The sequence below is a fragment of the Scyliorhinus torazame genome, chromosome 4, assembly GCF_047496885.1.
Source record: "Scyliorhinus torazame isolate Kashiwa2021f chromosome 4, sScyTor2.1, whole genome shotgun sequence".
In the NCBI taxonomy this organism is placed as follows: Eukaryota; Metazoa; Chordata; class Chondrichthyes; order Carcharhiniformes; family Scyliorhinidae; genus Scyliorhinus; species Scyliorhinus torazame.
In genome coordinates this window covers 260340009-260360325 of record NC_092710.1, presented here as the reverse complement: position 1 = coordinate 260360325, position 20317 = coordinate 260340009, and the positions used below count along the sequence as shown (strand labels likewise).

The 20317-nt window shown below is 45.6% G+C and overlaps 1 protein-coding gene across 3 annotated transcripts in view; it reads left to right on the top strand.

Moving 5' to 3' along the window:
• LOC140410904 (3',5'-cyclic-AMP phosphodiesterase 7B-like) overlaps positions 1-20317 on the top strand; it is a 336168-nt gene that overhangs the window by 281502 nt on the left and 34349 nt on the right. For 2 of the 3 annotated variants that reach the window (XM_072499692.1, XM_072499694.1), the window contains exons 8-10: positions 1312-1443; positions 17447-17538; positions 18228-18372. In XM_072499692.1, the coding sequence (XP_072355793.1) occupies positions 1312-1443; positions 17447-17538; positions 18228-18372 (369 nt within the window). The remainder of the gene's footprint in view (positions 1-1311; positions 1444-17446; positions 17539-18227; positions 18373-20317) is intronic. The other variant, XM_072499695.1, reaches the window with a different exon arrangement.

The following is a 20317-nucleotide window of genomic DNA, read 5'->3' as shown; positions in this document are numbered from 1 at the left end:
CCTCATCTCTGTTTTAAAGGATTTTCCATTTAGTCTGAGATTGTGTCCTCTGGTTTTAGTTTTTCCTAAGAGTGGAAACATCCTCTCCACGTCCAGTCTGTCCAGGCCTCGCAGTATCCTGTAAGTTTCAATAAGATCCCCTCTTCATCCTTCTAAACTCCAACGCGTTCAGACCCAGAGTCCTCAACCGCTCCTCATATGACAAGCTCTTCATTCCAGAGATCATTCTTGTGAACCGCCTCTGGACCCTTTCCAAGGCCAGCACATTCTTCCTTAGATACAGGGCCCAAAACCTCTCACAATACTAATCGGGTCGGAGCCAGAGCCTTATTCAGCCTCAGATGTACATCCCTGCTCTTGTATTCTAGCCCTCTCAACATGAATGCTAGCATTGCATTTGCCTTCCTATCTACTGACTGAACCTGCACGTTAACCTTAAGAGAATCTTGAATAAGGACTCCTAAGTCCCTTTGTGCTTCTGATTTCCTGAGCATTTCCCCATTTAGAAAATAGTCTGTGCCTCCATTCCTCCTGCCAAAGTGCATAAACGCATTGTATACCATCTGTTATTTCTTTTCCCACTCTCCTAGCCTGTCCTTCTGCAGCCCTCTTGCTTCCTCAATTCTACCTGTCCTACTGCATATCTTTGTATCATCCGCAAACTTAACAACAGTGTCCTCAGTTCCTTCTTCCAGATTGTTAATATATATTGTGAAAAGTTGTGGCCCCAGCACCAACCCCTGAGGCACACCACTAATCACCGGCTGCCATCCTGAAAATGAACCCTTTATCCCCCTGCCTTCTGCCAGTCAGCCAATCCTCTATCCATACCAGGATCTTACCCTTAACACCATGGGCTCTTAACTTATTTAACAGCCTTCGATGCGGCACGTTGTCAAAGGCCTTCTGGAAATCTAAATAAATCACGCCCACTGGTTCTCCTTTTTCTAACTTCCTTGTTACCTCCACAAAGAACTCTAACAGATTTGTCAGACATGACCTCCCCTTGACGAAGCCGTGCTGACTAAGTCCTACTTTATCATGCACTTCCAAATACTCCGCGATCTCATCTTTAATAATAGACTCTAAAATCCTACCAATGACTGAAGTCAGGCTAACCGGCCTATAATTTTCCATCTTCTGCCTCCTTCTCTTCTGACACAGGGGTGTTACATTAGCCATTTTCCATGCAATTATATTCAAGGGTATTTATTATTGGAACGTAAATAGTTGCCAATACATAATAGTCCGCAATGATTTGAACAGTTTCTAAATATTTTATAACAATTTTCCCATTTTACTTTTTTAAAGCTTTCCCGGTTTTTGTCACCACTTGATATCATGCTTGGTTTGATGGCAGCTGCAGCACATGATGTTGATCATCCAGGAGTCAACCAACCCTTTCTAATCAAAACCAAACACCACCTAGCCAATTTATACCAGGTAATCAGGGTAACCAATTTTGTTCATCAATTTATATATAAAGTGTTGGGCAGGTGAAAGAGGTACCAATGGAAGAGCATTTTGTTCGATGTGATCATAATTCAGTTAGAATTAGCATAGTTATGGATAAGAAGAGATAGACCAGGAGTAAAAGTTCTCATTTCAGGTGAATGTTATTTTCTACTTAACAGCCCAAGCTTAAAGGTTGTCCAGGTATGGCTGCAATTGGGAACAGAATGCTTCAGTATCTGAGGAATCACGAACGGTACTGAATAGTGTGTGATCATTAGAGAACATCCCCACTATTGATCTTAAGATGATAGGAAAGTCATTGATGAAGCAAGATGTTTGGGCCTCGGGCACTACCCTGAGGAAATCGGCACCATTATCCTGGGACTGAGATGTTTGGCCTCAAAGAGCCAAACCCTGGGCGAGATTCTCCACTCCCGCGCCGGTTGGGAGAATCGCCTGGGCCGCCAAAATTTCCCGGGACGCCGGTCCGACGCCCTCCCGCGATTCTCCCAAGCGGCGGGAACGGTCCCGTCGAGTTCCGCGGGCCCCAGGCCGGAGAATCGCCGGAGACACCCAAAATGGCGATTGTCCGGCACCCCTGCTATTCTCAGGCCCGGATGGGCCAAGCGGCCAGGCCAAAACGGCGAGTTCCCCCCGGTGCTGTCCACACCAGGTCGTTGCCGTCGGGAACAGCGCGGGAACGCTGGGGGGGCGGCCTGCGGGGGGGAGGGGGGATCCTGTACCTCAAATGTGGCATGGCCCGCGATCGGTGTCCACTGATCGTCGGGCCGCCCTCTCTGAAGGAGGACCTCCTTCCTTCCGCGGCCCCGCAAGATCCGTTCGCCATCTTCTTGCGGGGCGGACTCAGAGAGGACGGCAACCACGCATGCGCAGGTAACGCCAGTTATGCGGCACCGGCCGCGCCATCTATGCGGCGCCGCCTTTACGCGGCGACAAGGCCTGGCGCGTGTAGATGACGCGGCCCCGATCCTAGCCCATTGTCGGGGCCTGAATCGGTCGCGATAGGGGCTGTTTCGCGCCGTCGTGAACCTCAACGGCGTTCACGATGGCGTGGGCACTTCGGCGCGGGAGTGGAGAATCCCGCCCCCTACCTTTGTGCGAGGTATAACTTAAACCAGTGGAGAACTTTCCCCCTGATTCCTGTTGACATCAGTTGCACTAGGACTCCTTGGTGTTACACTGGGTCAAATGCTGCCTTGATGTCTAGGGAAATTATTCTCACCTAACCTCTTGAATTTAACTCTTTTTTTCCCATGTGTGGGCCAAGGCTTTAATGAGGCCTGGAGCCAAGTAGCCATTGTAGAACCCAGACCGAGCATCATTGAGCAGGTTCTTGCTGAATAAATCCTATGATAGCATTATCAGGACGGTACGGTGGCCCAGTGGTTAGCACTGTCATCTCACGGCGCTGGGTACCCAGGTTCCATCCGGCCCCGTGTTACTGTGTGGCGATTGCACATTCTCCCCGTGTTTGCGTTCCCTGCGTTCTCACCCCCACAACCCAAAGATGTGCAGGGTAGGTAGGTTGCCCATGCTAAATTGCCCTTTAATTGGAAAAAAAATATTGGTTCCATATTTTAAAGCAAAGATGATGGCATTGTCAATCGCATATTCCTTCACTTTGCTGAGGATTGAGAGTGGACTGATTGTGCGGTGATTGGCAAGATTGGATATGTCTTGCTTTTTGTGGACAGGACCTATAAACATGACTATCCCGACTGAAGCATGGGATGTGATACTCCTGAGCCGCCAGTAGGGGCAAGCTAGTTGGGAGGGAGAACTTCATTTGGCAGTAGGCCAAAGATCAGTTTTCCGACAGTGGAATTACTTAACTTTTGCACTTATGTTCTCTGGACTTTGAAGGTGGGTTAAACTTCCAATCGGGCTTCCCAGCAAACAATGTTGGGAAGAACTTCTGCATGCGTTAACAGGTCATGCATGTTCATTATAAGGGCAACTAGCCAGAATTAGGTTCCCCTTCCAAATTAAGATCTCCGTCAGTTAGAAATGAGAACATTTACATTTCTGACGGTATCTAAAAGGGTTGCACCTGGAAAGGCTGAGTCTTCCATGACTTTTAAGTGAGTAGCCTTTGCTTTGGCTTCTTGGGGACTGCTCACAAATATCAGCCTCTTGATTTAAATCGTCTGCCACAAAAGCTGCACAGGGCAGGGGAGAGAGGAGCAGTGGAGAAGGATCTGAGGATGCCCAGACAAGGAAGACAGACCATCTGGCACATGGAGGGAGGTTGTCTGAGGGCAAAACATAGACAGTCCAGGGAAGGATAAGGCAGCGAGGGAATGCAAGTGTGAAGTATTGTGGGATGGAGGGAAGGTCGTTGCTTGTTAGGTCTGAGGCCCTGTGGTTGGGTGGGGGAGGGGGTCTCTGGGCAGATCCAGGATGATAGCCGGTTGGCTGAAGGTTTCACAGGTGATGGGGGATGGTGGCAGGGGTGTAGTCACAGAAACAGCTGGAACAGGTAGCTTAGATAATGGCAACAGTGTTATGGACCAGGGTTTAGAGAACCCCAAAGTGTACCATGGAGTTTACCTGACCCACAACTTTTAACAGGCTGTGGTATGAGGAGCACACGGCCCATTCTACAGGTGTGGTACAGCAGAAATGGAAAAGTATTTTTAAAAGCAAAACAATGTTTATTCTATGAACTCAAGTTAACCTTTTTAAAACATTCAGTGAACATCTTAGCAACCATTAATTCAAATACAACCCCCAAAGAATACAACACTAAGTAATTCTTTAAGCTTTCCTTTTAACATCCATACGACTTAAAACATCTTTTACCAGAAGCATATCAGGTTAAAGTCACTACTGTTATTAGTTTTACATCACCAGGATTGATTTACAGTCTTTAGATTACAGAGAGCGATTCATACACCTTCCGGCTGTGACTGCAGCTATCCGCTCTGAAAATGAAACTAAAACACACACTGCAGCCTGCTCAAAAACAAAAGTAAAGAGCTGACAGACAGCCCAGCTCCACCCACTCTCTGACATCACTGCACCCATTTCTTAAAGGTACTCTCACTACAGATATTTATATACACACCCATTTATAAACACCCATTTCTTAAAGGTAGTCTCACATGACACCTCCCCCCAAGAAAAAAAAACCCATTAACTTCAAGATGGTTTCATTTTTCACCTTTTCACTATCCTTTAAGAAATGCACACAGTAAATATACTTTTTTGTTTCAAAAAAACAACACACGCAAACAGGTACAATAATATTGTCCATTTTTGTTATTTTTTCTCCAACTGAAATCCTTCTCGATTGACAGTCTCTTTGAATAAGAAGGTCTCTGCACAATCCGTCCATTTCTCTACGCGTCGGCATTTCTCTTTAAAGTCAGATACTTTAGTTCAATCTGATCACAGAGTCCCTTGTACCAACACAGGAGCATTGGTTATCACAGCTTTCAGGCAGTCAAATGCCTGTTGAAAGTCCGCTGTCCATTGACATTTTTGACGTTTCTTCAGCAAGTCCATCAGTGGAGCAATCACGCCACAAAACCTTTGCACAAATGTTTGATCAAATCCACTCATGCCAAGAAATCGCATTATTTCCCTTCGTCTTGAGAGTATTGGAAACTCCTCGAGGAAAGTGACTTGGGCTTTTCCAAATTCACTTTTGGCTAGGTTTACCACCCAAATCCGCCTCCTGAAGTCGATCGAAAAACTCCACCAGATGTTTCAAATGTTCTGTCCATGTCTGGCTGAAAATTACCAGATCGTTGATGTATACTGCGCATTTGGGTAATCCTGAAACAAATGTGTTAGTTAACCGTTGAAATGGGGCTGGGGTGTTTTTCAGGCCAAATGGCATAACTTTGAACTGGTATATACCATCTGGAGTCACAAAAGCTGAAATCTCCTTCGCCCTTTCGGATAAAGCTACCTGCCAGTAACCTTTAAGTAAATCCAGTTTGGAAATAAAAGCTGATTGTCCCACTTTCTCAATGCAATCCTCCAAACGTGGGATAGGATAAGAGTCCGTTCTTGTAACTGCATTAACCTTTCCATAGTCCACACACAACTATTGGGTACTGTCTGGTTTAGGTACCATCACTCTGGGTGAGCTCCATTGGCTGCAACCCACTTCAATTGTGCCATTTTTAAACATACTCTAAATCTCTTTGTTAACCTGTGCCAATTTTAAAGGGTTAAATCTATATGGATGTTGTTTGATTGGAACAGCATTTCCCACATCCACATCATGTGTAGCCATTTTAGTACTACCCAATTTATCTCCACAAATATGCCCATGTGATATCAATAACTCTATCAGATCAGTCCGTTTTTCCTCTGGAAGGTAACTCAACAATTTATCCCAATTTTTAAGAACATCCTCGTTTTCCAATTTAATTTGAGGTATGTCAAATTCTGTCATCTGGATTTGGTTCATCACTTTGAGTTAGAATCATTAAAACCTCCTCCTTTTTCTCTCCTTCCCTTTCAAAGTACCTTTTAAGCATATTCACATGACACCCTTAGTGAGTCTACCTTCTATCTGGTGTTTTTACCACATAATTCACCTCACTTAATTTCCTTTCAATCTGATAAGGTCCACAAAACCTAACTTTTAAAGGCTCACCTACCACTGGTAACAATACTAAAATTTTATCTCCACTGGCAAAACTACAAACTTTGGATTTCTTGTCCGCGACCCGTTTCACCACATTTTGTGCAACTTTTAAATGTTGGCCAGCCAATTCACCTGCTCTGTTTAATCGTTCCCTAAAATTTGACACGTAATCCAATAATGTAGTTTCCGATTTCTCACTCACCAATTTTTCCTTAATAAATTTAAGTGGTCCTCTTACCACATACCCAAAAAATTAGTTCAAAAGGACTACATTTGGTTGCCTCATTAGGAGCATCCCTAATTGCAAACAGTACGAATGGAATTCCTTTATCACAATCCTCTGGATAATCGTGACAATAAGCCCTCAACATTGTCTTTAATGTCTAATGCCACCTTTCAAACACTCCCTGCGATTCTGGATGGTACGCAGTTGATTTAAATTGTTTTATTCCTAAGCTATCCATTACTTCTTTGAATAACCTCGAGGTAAAATTTGATCCTTGATCCGATTGTATTTCTGTGGGTAGTCCATATCTCGTAAAGAATATAAGTAATTCCTCCACAATCTTTTTACTACATCTTTATGTAGTCCAGGCCAATAAAAATGTTTTGGGATTTTAGCTTGAGTTTTCCTTATTCCCAAATGACCTCCCACTGGTACCTCATGTGCAACTCGCAACACCTCCTTTCTATACCCTACCGGCAATACTACTTGATGAACTTCTGCCTACTTTTCATCCGCCTGCATATGTAAAGGTCTCCATTTTCTCATCAAGACATCACTTTTACAGTAATAACTCTCTGGTATACACTCAGATTCTCTTCCGTATATGCTTTCTGATATATCCGTTTTATTTCTATATCTTTCTGTTGTAACTCCGCCAATTTTCCTGAACTAAAAATATCCGCTTCATCCTCCACCTGTTCTTGTTCTTTTTCAATCATTTGATCAAAAATCTTTTTGATAATTGTACTTCAACTTCATCATCACTCTTTGATTTCTCCTCTTGTCTTAACCTGTGACTTTGCGACCTTGTTACTACACAATCCGGAAAAATCCCAGGATATTCGTCCTTCAACACTTCAGTTGTCTGATTTTCCACTGGCTTATCAACCACAGTAGGCATCACTCCCACCTGCGATCCAGCTATATCATTACCCAAGATAAACTGTATTCCTGGACAAGATAGTTTCTCTATTATTCCAACTACCACTTCACCACTCTTCACTGGACTTTCCAACCTCACCTTATATAATTGAACACTTCTTCTCTCACCCTGAATTCCACATATTACTACCTTTTCTGGCAACATTCTTCCCAAACTACATAACTCCTCATCTCTTACCATTAAAGATTGACTAGCTCCCGTACCTCTTAAAATTGTGACTTCTTTACCTGCTCCTCCTGATACATATGAGTAAACTTTACCCACACAAGTAAATTCTTTAAAGAGATCTGGCACCTTCTTATCAATCACCTCTTGATCAGGCTGTACAATCTTTTGCACCTCCTTCGCTTCACATGGGGTTTCCTTTCCCACTTTAACAAACCCCACTGTCTTATCCTGTTTTACCACATCAACCTTCCCAGTGCTTTTCTTCAACCACCAACACTGTGACTTCACATGGCCTAGTTTATTACAGTGAAAACATTTGAACCTTTTCATTTCTTTTCCACCCTGCTGGATTTCTTTTTAAATCTGAGGTACACTCTCCTTATTATGTCCCATCAGACCACCTTTACCTATACCACTTGAGGATTTCTCATGTCCCCAGTTTCTATCCCTCATAGGCTGAAACTGATGTCGGAAATCAAGCTTTGATTTATGAACTAATTCATAATCATCTGCCATTTCTGCTGCTAATCTCGCAGTTTTAACCCTCTGCTCTTCCACATGAGTTCTCACTACATCAGGAATTGAATTTTTAAACTTCATACGTTTGGTCTATTTTCAAAGCCCTATCCACCTATCAAAATTACTCTGTTTGAGCCTTTCAAACTCCATGTATATTTGACCAAATTATTTCCTTAAATTTCTAAACCTTTGTCTGTAGGCTTCAGGCACTAGTTCATCTGCACCTAAGATGGATTTTTTCACCTCCTCATACGTCCCAGATACCTCCTCCGGTAGTGATCCAAACACTTCACTAGCCCTACCTATCAGCTTTGTTTGAATCAGCAATACCCACATGTCCTGTGGCCATTTCATTTTTTTAGCTACCTTCTCAAATGAACTGGATTGTAGTTTTAGGGTAAGAGAGAATGAGAGTATAAAAGTCAGGAGCACAGATTTGACGTCGCAGGAGGGGGCCAGTGTTCAGGTAGGTGGTTTGAAGTGTGTCTACTTCAATGCCAGGAGTATACGAAACAAGGTAGGGGAACTGGCAGCATGGGTTGGTACCTGGGACTTCGATGTTGTGGCCATTTCGGAGACATGGATAGAGCAGGGACAGGAATGGATGTTGCAGGTTCCGGGGTTTAGGTGTTTTAGTAAGCTCAGAGAAGGAGGCAAAAGAGGGGGAGGTGTGGCGCTGCTAGTCAAGAGCAGTATTACGGTGGCGGAGAGGATGCTAGATGGGGACTCTTCTTCCGAGGTAGTATGGCTGAAGTTAGAAACAGGAAAGGAGAGGTCACCCTGTTGGGAGTTTTTTATAGGCCTCCTAATAGTTCTAGGGATGTAGAGGAAAGGATGGCGAAGATGATTCTGGATATGAGCGAATGTAACAGGGTAGTTATTATGGGAGACTTTAACTTTCCAAATATTGACTGGAAAAGATGTAGTTCGAGTACAATAGATGGGTCGTTTTTTGTACAGTGTGTGCAGGAGGGTTTCCTGAAACAATATGTTGACAGGCCAACAAGAGGCGAGGCCACGTTGGATTTGGTTTTGGGTAATGAACCAGGCCAGGTGTTGGATTTGGAGGTAGGAGAGCACTTTGGGGACAGTGACCACAATTCGGTGACGTTTACGTTAATGATGGAAAGGGATAAGTATACACCGCAGGGCAAGAGTTATAGCTGGGGGAAGGGCAATTATGATGCCATTAGACGTGACTTGGGGGGATAAGGTGGAGAAGTAGGCTGCAAGTGTTGGGCACACTGGATAAGTGGGGCTTGTTCAAGGATCAGCTACTGCGTGTTCTTGATAAGTATGTACCGGTCAGACAGGGAGGAAGGCGTCGAGCGAGGGAACCGTGGTTTACCAAGGAAGTGGAATCTCTTGTTAAGAGGAAGAAGGAGGCCTATGTGAAGATGAAGTGTGAAGTTTTGGTTGGGGCGATGGATAGTTACAAGGTAGCGAGGAAGGATCTAAAGAGAGAGCTAAGACGAGCAAGGAGGGGACATGAGAAGTATTTGGCAGGAAGGATCAAGGAAAACCCAAAAGCTTTCTATAGGTATGTCAGGAATAAGCGAATGACTAGGGAAAGATTAGGACCAGTCAAGGACAGGGACGGGAAATTGTGTGTGGAGTCTGAAGATATAGGCGAGATACTAAATGAATATTTTTCGTCAGTATTCACTCAGGAAAAAGATAATGTTGTGGAGGAGAATGCTGAGCCCCAGGCTAATAGAATAGATGGCATTGAGGTACGTAGGGAAGAGGTGTTGGCAATTCTGGACAGGCTGAAAATAGATAAGTCCCCGGGACCTGATGGGATTTATCCTAGGATTCTCTGGGAGGCCAGGGAAGAGATTGCTGGACCTTTGGCTTTGATTTTTATGTCATCATTGGCTACAGGAATAGTGCCAGAGGACTGGAGGACAGCAAATGTGGTCCCTTTGTTCAAAAAGGGGAGCAGAGACAACCCCGGCAACTATAGACTGGTGAGCCTCACGTCTGTAGTGGGTAAAGTCTTGGAGGGGATTATAAGAGACAAGATTTATAATCATCTAGATAGGAATAATATGATCAGGGATAGTCAGCATGGCTTTGTGAAGGGTAGGTCATGCCTCACAAACCTTATTGAGTTCTTTGAGAAGGTGACTGAACAGGTAGACGAGGGTAGAGCAGTTGATGTGGTGTATATGGATTTCAGCAAAGCGTTTGATAAGGTTCCCCACGGTAGGCTATTGCAAAAAATACGGAGGCTGGGGATTGAGGGTGATTTAGAGATGTGGATCAGAAATTGGCTAGCTGAAAGAAGACAGAGGGTGGTGGTTGATGGGAAATGTTCAGAATGGAGTGCCGTCACAAGTGGAGTACCACAAGGATCTGTTCTGGGGCCGTTGCTGTTTGTCATTTTTATCAATGACCTAGAGGAAGGCGCAGAAGGGTGGGTGAGTAAATTTGCAGACGATACTAAAGTCGGTGGTGTTGTCGATAGTGTGGAAGGATGTAGCAGGTTACAGAGGGATATAGATAAGCTGCAGAGCTGGGCTGAGAGGTGGCAAATGGAGTTTAATGTAGAGAAGTGTGAGGTGATTCACTTTGGAAGGAATAACAGGAATGCGGAATATTTGGCTAATGGTAAAGTTCTTGAAAGTGTGGATGAGCAGAGGGATCTAGGTGTCCATGTACATAGATCCCTGAAAGTTGCCACTCAGGTTGATAGGGTTGTGAAGAAGGCCTATGGAGTGTTGGCCTTTATTGGTAGAGGGATTGAGTTCCGGAGTCGGGAGGTCATGTTGCAGCTGTACAGAACTCTGGTACGGCCGCATTTGGAGTATTGCGTACAGTTCTGGTCACCGCATTATAGGAAGGACGTGGAGGCTTTGGAGCGGGTGCAGAGGAGATTTACCAGGATGTTGCCTGGTATGGAGGGAAAATCTTATGAGGAAAGGCTGATGGACTTGAGGTTGTTTTCGTTGGAGAGAAGAAGGTTAAGAGGAGACTTAATAGAGGCATACAAAATGATCAGGGGGTTGGATAGGGTGGACAGTGAGAGCCTTCTCCCGCGGATGGATATGGCTGGCACGAGGGGACATAACTTTAAACTGAGGGGTAATAGATATAGGACAGAGGTCAGAGGTAGGTTCTTTACGCAAAGAGTCGTGAGGCCGTGGAATGCCCTACCTGCTACAGTAGTGAACTCGCCAACATTGAGGGCATTTAAAAGTTTATTGGATAAACATATGGATGATAATGGCATAGTGTAGGTTAGATGGCTTTTGTTTCGGTGCAACATCGTGGGCCGAAGGGCCTGTACTGCGCTGTATTGTTCTATGTTCTATGTTCTATGAACTGTAAAAGGCTTCTACCTCCTTCTCGTCAAACTTTGGCAATGCTTGGACATATTTAAATAGATCCCCACCAAGCCTTCAACTTTGACGCTCTTTCTCACTATCCTCATCACTATCATCCAACTGTACGTTTCCCTTTACGTCTGCCAATTTTAACTGACTGTCATGTTTCATGGCCATTTTCTGAAGTTCTAACTCTCTCTTTTTATCTTTTTCCCTGATCTGTATCTCCCTTTTTCTTTCTTTTTGTTCTGCTAGGGCTATTCTTTATTTTCTCCTTTCTTCTCTCTCCTTTTCTTTTTCCTCTCTCTCTCTTTCTCTTTCTCTTTCCGCTCTATCTCCTCTTTCTTTTTCCGCTCTCTCTCTATTTCTTTTTCCTCTCTTTCGTATTCAAGCTGCTTTAATTCTTTCTCATGTTATCATAGATATCATAGAATTTACAGTGCAGAAGGAGGCCATTCGGCCCATCGAGTCTGCACCGGCTCTTGGAAAGAGCACCCCACCCAAGGTCAACACCGCCACCCTATCCCCATAACCCAGTAACCCCACCCAACACTAAGGGCAATTTTGGACACTAAGGGCAATTTATCATGGCCAATTCACCTAACCCGCACATCTTTGGACTGTGGGAGGAAACCGGAGCACCCGGAGGAAACCCACGCACACACGGGGAGGATGTGCAGACTCCGCACAGACAGTGACCCAAGCCAGAATCGAACCTGGGACCCTGGAGCTGTGAAGCAATTGTGCTAACCACAAGGCTACCGTGCTGCCCCTGTTCCATTCGTTTAATTTGCAACTGAATTAGTGTCATTTCCAATGAGTCAAACTGTATCTCAGGCAACTTTAAATGCTTAGCCACCGCCATAATTACCTCATCTTTTCACATTTTGTCAGTTAATGTTAACTGCAATGTTTTTGCCAAATCTAAAAGTCTGCTTTTAGTCTCTGTCTGTAAGGTACTGAGTGTGACCGTCTCCACCCCCAAAAATGTCTGAGCCTCTGAAAGAGCCATTGTCCACAACACACTCCCCACTTTAACTAAAATACCACACCTGATAAGCAACCACAATATGCTCACCTCTGACTGTCCTTAAGTTCACTAAGCCAATCCAATAGATAGACTTTTATCCCCCTCGAGCCCCCAATTTGTTATGGGCCAGGGTTTAGAGAACCGCAAAGTGTACCATAGAGTTCACCTGACCCACAACTTTTAATAGATTGTAGTATGGGGAGCACACGGCCCACTCTGCAGGTGTGGCACAGCAGAAATGGCAAAGTATTTTTTACAAGCAAACAATGTTTATTCTATGAACTCAAGTTAACCTTTTTAAAACATAAAGTGAACATCTTAGCAACCATTAATTCAAATACAACCCCCAAAGAATACACTAAGTAATTATTTAAACTTTCCTTTTAACAGCCATACGATTTAAAACACCTTTAACCAGAAGCACATCAGGTTAAAGCCACTACTGTTATTAGTTTTATATCACCAGGATCGATTTACAGTCTTTAGATTACAGAGAGAGATTCATACATCTTCTGGCCGTGACTGCAGCTATCCAGCTCTGAAAATGAAACTAAAACACACCCTGCAGCCTGCTCAAAAACAAAAGTAAAAAGCGGACAGACAGCCCAGCTCCACCCACTCTCTGACATCACTGCAGTAATAAACACCCATTTCTTAAAGGTACTCTTACTACAGATATTTATATACACACCCAATTATAAACACCCATTTCTTAAAGGTACTCTCACATGACCGGGCAGCATGGTAGCATTGTGGATAGCACAATTGCTTCACAGCTCCAGGGTCCCAGGTTCGATTCTGGCTTGGGTCACTGTCTGTGCGGAGTCTGCACATCCTCCCCGTGTGTACGTGGGTTTCCTCCGGGTGCTCCGGTTTCCTCCCACAGTCCAAAGTTGTGCAGGTTAGGTGGATTGGCCGTGATAAATTGCGCGTAGTGTCCAAAATTGCCCTTAGTGTTGGGTGGGGTTACTGGGTTATGGGGATAGGGTGGAGATGTGGGCTTGGGTAGGGTGCTCTTTCCAAGAGCCGGTGCAGACTCGATGGGCCGAATGGCCTCCTTCTGCACTGTAAAATCTATGATAACAAATTCTATGATGACAACGGTCAGGTTGGGCAAGGGAAGATAGCGAATGTAGGCTCAGAGGGGAGATAAGGCATGTGGAGGGTGATAGCTATATATTCAAAGCAAATGGGGAGGCGGTTCAAGGATGTCAGAGGGGAGAGGAATGGTTATATTAGGTGGGAAGTTAGTGAGTGAAAGTGTAGAGAAGAAGCTTTTGTTTTATTCGTTCATGGGATGTGGGCGTCGCAGGCTTTGCCAGCATTTATTGCCCATCCCTAATTGACCATGAGGGGGCAGTTCAGAGTCAAGCACATTGCTGTGGATCTAGAGTCACCTGTAGGCCAGACCAGGTAAGGATGACAGATTTCCTTCCCTAAAGGACATTAATGAACCAGATGGGTTTTCATGACAATCGACAATGGTTTCATGGTCCTCATTAGACTTTTAACTCCAGATTTTTATTGAATTCAAATCTGACCGTCTGCAGTGGCGGGATCTTTTTGAACCTCGGTCCCCAGAGCATTACTCCTGGTTTCTGTGACAATACCACTACTCCACTGCATCCCTCAGTTGATGAGATGTGAACACAATTACCGGACTAAAGGGACACCCTAATGATCATGAGGCAACTGGATCAGAACCATGCTCAGTTGTGTTCTCTCTATGGTGAAGCCCAGATGGCAGTAGGTTTATTCCCTCCACTCTATCTCTCTTGCAATGAAGGGCAATTTAAGTTACCTCCTTCCTTGCCGGCTGCACCTGCATGGTGGCTCACAGTTACTTTTGAATAAGGACAACCAGGTCCATTTGGCCGTCCGCACTTCATATTCTCTCACCATCTAGGAAAGACTCCTGTTTGCTATTCCACGGACTGCAATGGAAAGTCTTATGCTTTTGACCCTCAAACACCTGTCATGTTCTTAGCCACTCACGTACGCTATCTAACTTCCCTTGAGGCCTCTTTGCATCCTCTTATCGACCATCAGGACACCAGCAGGACATGCAGTAATGCGACTGCAAACGCTGCACAAACAGCACTCTAAAGAGGGCTCATAACCGGCTGAGTAATAGCTCCTGAGTTGCTTGATGCATGCCTCGACCGCACATTGATGAATGATGGCCAAGGCTGAGTCATTCTCATGTCCAATTACTTAATGATGACACTACTGATGATGTGAGACAATAAATGATATATCTTTGGACCCAGAACATTGGAATCTCATTGGGACGAACTGCTAGCAGCATAATGAGAATAGGACAAACCGGAACACAGTGCAATTAACTGACCTTCAAACTAGCCTTCAAACTTTCTTTGTAATTATGTTTCTACATCTAGATGTAGCCCAGACATCCACAGCTGTTGTGCCCTGTTACTGCGGAGACTTTAGGCGGGCATCCTCTGGTGGCCTGAGGCCTAGAGAGCCCAAGTCTGGTAAGGGTGTCCTGCACAGGTGCAAGTGCACCCTCCTCAACCTGACCTGCTGGAGCGCTGGGGTCAGTAGCTAAAGTGGGGTGGAGTGGCAGGGCAGCCTCAGAGTGTGCTGGGATGAAGCCCCTGTGGTGCCTTGCTGGCAGTCCTCCTCCCTGAGGGTGCGCAATGGTTCCTCCCTAACTCCATGAGGAGAAGGGGCAGTCAAGGAGGGAGGTCAATGTGCCTTGATTCCCTCTCACTTGGCCACTGCTGCACTGCACCCATGACTAGAGCGATGGAGTGCAGGTCTGAGCACATAGCACTGTGCTTCCGCTGAACCTGGGTCTGCAAGGGGGCTGTCACCTTATCCATAGAGGCATCTGAGCACTCGCATACCGGAACCATGACTGCAGAAAGAATGTGAATGGACTCCTCCAGTCTTCAGTCCAGTCTGTGCATGGCCTCTGGCATCTCTGCCTGATGTTCCGCTGCCTGTCCCTGTATTACCATCACGCCTCTTATGGCCAAGTCCAGAGGCACGTCATCTGTATCATGCTGAGCAGAGGCTTGGTCTCCAGTTCTCTGAGTGTCAGAGACCTCGGCTTTCACTGCCTCTGTCAGCTGTGGACCTGTATTAGTAATGTGCTCACCAGATTGTAACCCCGAGCCTATCTGGAACGTCCACCCACCAAGCTGAATGTATCTGTGCTGGTGATTACCGTGACGGCGTATCCTCTGAGGCTTCTGAGGCCTCATCCTCAGAGTTGGGGGTGTTGCTTGTTCAGTGGCTGGTCTCCCTTATGGACTTCCCCCTTTTCTTGCTGGTACATGCAATGGAGACAAAAAGGATTTGCCTAGTGGTTACTCTCTGGGTGCATCTGACAACGGCAGGCTGGAGGCATCCTCATTGACTTGCTGGGGGATCCTATTTCACCTGCTGGACATGCACGGTCCTGGTTTCCCCAACTACACACACGCCTAGTTTGTTCATTGGCCTCCTCCTCATATGGAATCAGGATTCAAATATCTTGACTTGCTCCCATCTGTTGCTCAAATTCTTGTCCTGCTGAAAGACAGGAGGATTGTTTGTCAGCCCTATGGGTGCATGAGCAGTTTAGGAATATTTGTGTCCCTGGAAGCTCCTGATCCCTCCCCAGTAAGTGATAACAAGCAGGACGTCCTGAAAGTGTAGAAAATATAGAGCTAAAAGTGGCAGCCACATATTCAGAGCACATGTCCCATCTACTGCTGATTCCTGCAACCCAAACTCCTGACTAACATCCCTGTACATTGGCACACTTACACTGCCTGATGCTTTGCAATGAGTATATGGTGCCACTTACCCTGGCAGAATGCAGCAAATCGTTCATCCCTTTCCTGCACTACTGGCCTTTCCACTGTGGGTCTCATGGGCACTAAGCCCCACTGCGGGCCTCCAGTGTGGGCCTCCAATACGGGCCTCCACTGCAGACCTCCACTGCCAGCCGCCACTGCGGGCCTCCACTGTGGGCCTCTACTGCCAGCCCCCACTGCGGGCCTCCACTGTGGGCCTCCACTGCGGGCCTCCACTGCGGGCCTCCACTGTGGGCCTCCACTGTGGGCCTCCCCTGCAGGTCTCCACCCAGGCTGCTGATTGAAAAGGGGCCTCCTGCGGCCATCCCTGGGAAACAGCACTTCCTGCTTTTCCTGGATGGCCTGAAGGAGCATCTGTAGGGAGGTTTCACTAAATCATGGGGCCACACATTGTCTGCTCTGTGACATGTTGAGCGTGATCTGCTTGCAGTGAGTGATTGAATGGCTGCCTGGGTGCCTTTTAAATATGGTGCCCAGATCTTCAACCCCATGAGTTAACGGCATGGATGGCAACTTCCTGTCTGCTCCTGTCGTGTGATTGACCATGCTTCTGGTCTATGAGTATGTAACGAGCTGAACAGGACAAGCTGGTGGCCAACGGAAATAAGCCCCACTTCTGCTCCCGTCACTGAACGTAGACTCCTGAGTGGAAGATTGCAGCCTTGGCCTGCCCTCCTTTCACAACTCTTCGTGGTGTGTGTTCCCGATTTCAGCTGGACCACTATTTGAGTGCTGAAGTGAGGAAACTATTTTCCAAACTAGCGAAGCAATTAATGTGGGAACCAGCACCATTTATTTTCCCTGTTTCATTCTTAACTGAGGCCAAATGCTTCAATCCTACTGTTACTTGGCAGCACGGTGACACTGCTGCTTCACAGTACCAGGGACCCGGGTTCAATTCCAGCCTTGGGTGACTGTCTGTGTGTGTCCGTATGTTCCTCCGTGTCTGCATGGGTTTCCTCTGGTTGATCCGGTGTCCTCCCACAATCCAAAGGGGTGCAGGTTAGGTGGATTGGCCATGTTAAAAAATTGCCCCTTAGTGACTGAAGATGTGTGGGTTGGGTGGGGTTACAGGGATAGGGTGGGCCGAGGAAGGGTGCTCTTTCAGAGGGTCAGTGCAGACATGATGGGCTGAATGGCCTCCTTCTGCACTGTAGGGATTCTATGATTAAATGTGAATATGGAGATCCCCCAACACAGCACAACCCAAGTTCTTACGAGGTGTCTTCTGGTTTCAATAATTTGGTATTAGGGCGGATTACTCACTTAGGCCACCATGGAAATAAATAATATTTTTCATTTCTTTTATTTCCCTCCCTTTTAAGAATATCTCTGTACTGGAGAATCACCACTGGAGATCTACAGTCGGGATGCTCCGAGAATCAGGTCTGCTGGCTCATCTGCCAGTGGAAAGTATGTGAGTAAAGTTTATTTATAGCAATTCAATACACTCTAGTAAAAAAAAACAATAGTGCATGCTTGATATTTAATAAAAGGCAATGATTAAGAGCAGCACTCAATTGTGAATCGAGCATGATCTGGGAAGTGAACCAAATTTTCAATTACTTCTCCAATACGTGATGGAAACTGTGACGTGGAAACGACAATGAATATTAGCATTGATTTTTATTTTAGTTCTCAGTGCATTGCATTGGAGCATGGTGGAATATTTTATGGCTCCATTACACCATCAGTATACCATGAGCACCATCAGTAAGGACACAGAAAATGATCAATTTGTTATTCATTTTGCTGCCAGTATACATGTGTATTGTTCGGATCATTTCGATTTGGAAAGATAATTTCATCTCAAATGCGGTCATATATGTACAACAAATAAGTGTAGTTGGTAGTAGGTGAGTCGCAGAAGTATTTTCTCCAATTCCTGTTCTGTGTAGACAAACACTACCCTCTGCAAGGCATCTCCTCATTGCTCAATGGCTGAGGTGAAGCCTTTGATAAGTTGAGGGTGCAGATGTGAACCTGCATTCCATCCATTCTGAAACACAAGGTGCGCTGCCACCTTGATTCATGCACTTATTTGTTTAGCCATAGTCAGTGAAAGCAACAATGTCGAGGAAATAATGTAAATTACTTTTATTGCAGACAAGACGTTGAACAACAGTTGGGGTCTCTCATTCTGGCCACAGATATTAGTCGACAAAATGAGTTTCTTGCCAGAATGAAAACTCATTCAGACAACAGAGATTTATCATTGGAGGATGCAGATCATAAACACTTCATACTTCAGGTGGGTTAATAGGGGGAAAATAAAGCAGACTATCCCTAAAATCCTAGTTCAGTTTGAATGGTTGCCAAGCAGAACAGTTGCTTTTGGTAGCCTTAACAGTCAAAGCAGTTGTATTGCGATTGTGTCTGGTGTAATAAACTGTTTTAGTTGTCAACCTCATTCTTCTCTCTCTTAGTCTTGCATTGCATATGGGGCAGGATCCTGTATTGTTAGTCATGGTCAAATATGGGTCGCCACCCTGCATTGTGTTAGGAGTAGCAATCTGACATTGATGTAAGTCAGTAAGTGGTCAGTTATCTCAGTTCCAGGATTGCTGCAGGGTTCCTCAAGATAGTGTCCTATGTCCAACCATCCTCAGCTCTTCATCAATGACCTTTCTTCCATCATAAGGTCAGAAGTGGGGTGATCACTGATGACTGCACAATGTTCAGCACCATTCACAACTTCTCCATTATTGAAGCAATGCAAGCCTATTTCATATGCAGCTATATAGAAAACTTTCAGGCTTGGGTTGATAAGTAACATTTTCACCACACTAGTGCCAGGTAATTACCATCTCCAACAAGACAATCTAATCATCTCTCCTTGAAATTCAATGACATTACCACCGCTGAATCCCCCACTATCAGCATCCTGGGGCTTACGGTTAATGAGAAACTGAACTGGACTCGCCATACAAATACTGTGGCTACAAGAGCAGGTCAGAGGCTGGGAATTCTATGGTGAGTAACTCATCCCCTGACTGCCCAAAGTCCATCCACCATCTACAAGGCACAAGTCAGGTGGGTGATTAATATTCTCCACTTGTCTAGATGAGTACAGATCCAGGAAAATTCAAGAGGCACAGCACCATCCAGGACAAAGCAACCCACTTCAGTAGCAGCCCATTCACCAAAGTAAACACTCAATCCCACCACCACTGGCAGCAGTGTGCACCAAACTGCCTTCAACAGCACATTCCAAATCCAAAACCTTTACAACCCAGAAGGACAAGGGCAGCAGATGCATGGGAACCTGCAAGTTCCCCTCCAAGCCACAGACTGTACAGACTTGTACTATATACCTTACCTTCACTATTGTTGGGACAAAATCCTGGAAATCCCTCCCTAATAGCATTGTGGGTACACCTACACTATGAGCCCAATTTACCGGCCACACTGCACCCGAAAAGCAGCGCACCATGGCACAACATGGCTGGTAAATAATGGCAGACCCCGCTCCAGGGATATAACTGGCTTGTCACACCTCACAAGAAGATCTAACATGATCTCATGAGACGACGTGATGTGAACCCCGTCCATTCTGGACAGGATCACTTTTTTGGCAAATCTGCATATTAGAGCAAGACAGCTAGTCTCATTCTAATATGCAGTTCCCTGAGGTAACCTTCGCCTTAGAGACCTCGGGCGGGCGCTGTTCAGCACTGGGCTCCACAAGCGGGGACCAGACAGAACAGCACCAGGGGATTGGAGGCTCCCAGGTGCATGCTGTCTAGGCAGGGTGGTACGCTGGCACTGCTGGTCCCTCCTGGTCATCTTGACACTGCTAGCCTGGCATTGGCAGTGCCACTTCAGTGCCAGCCTGACACTGCCAAGGTGGCATTTTCTGCATGGCGATGATCGGGTCGGGGGTGCCCTTTACAAGTGCGGGCGGTCCCAGGAATCTCTTACTGTGAGTTGGGGTTGGGGTGGTTCGGGGGTCGCATCAGGGGCTCAAGAGATCAGGACACCATCCAATCTCTCCCTGCACTGAGGAGTGATGATTTGGGTGCTCTGGATCCGTGGAACACAAACAGGCCACCAACACTTAAAATAGAACAACACTATTTTATTAAGTCAGAAACTGTTGAACATACTTTCACTGTGGATTACCATGATATTAGATTAAACTAAAGACCTATGCCTTGTCCTAACCAGTCTATGCACTCAGCACATGGTGAAGATCT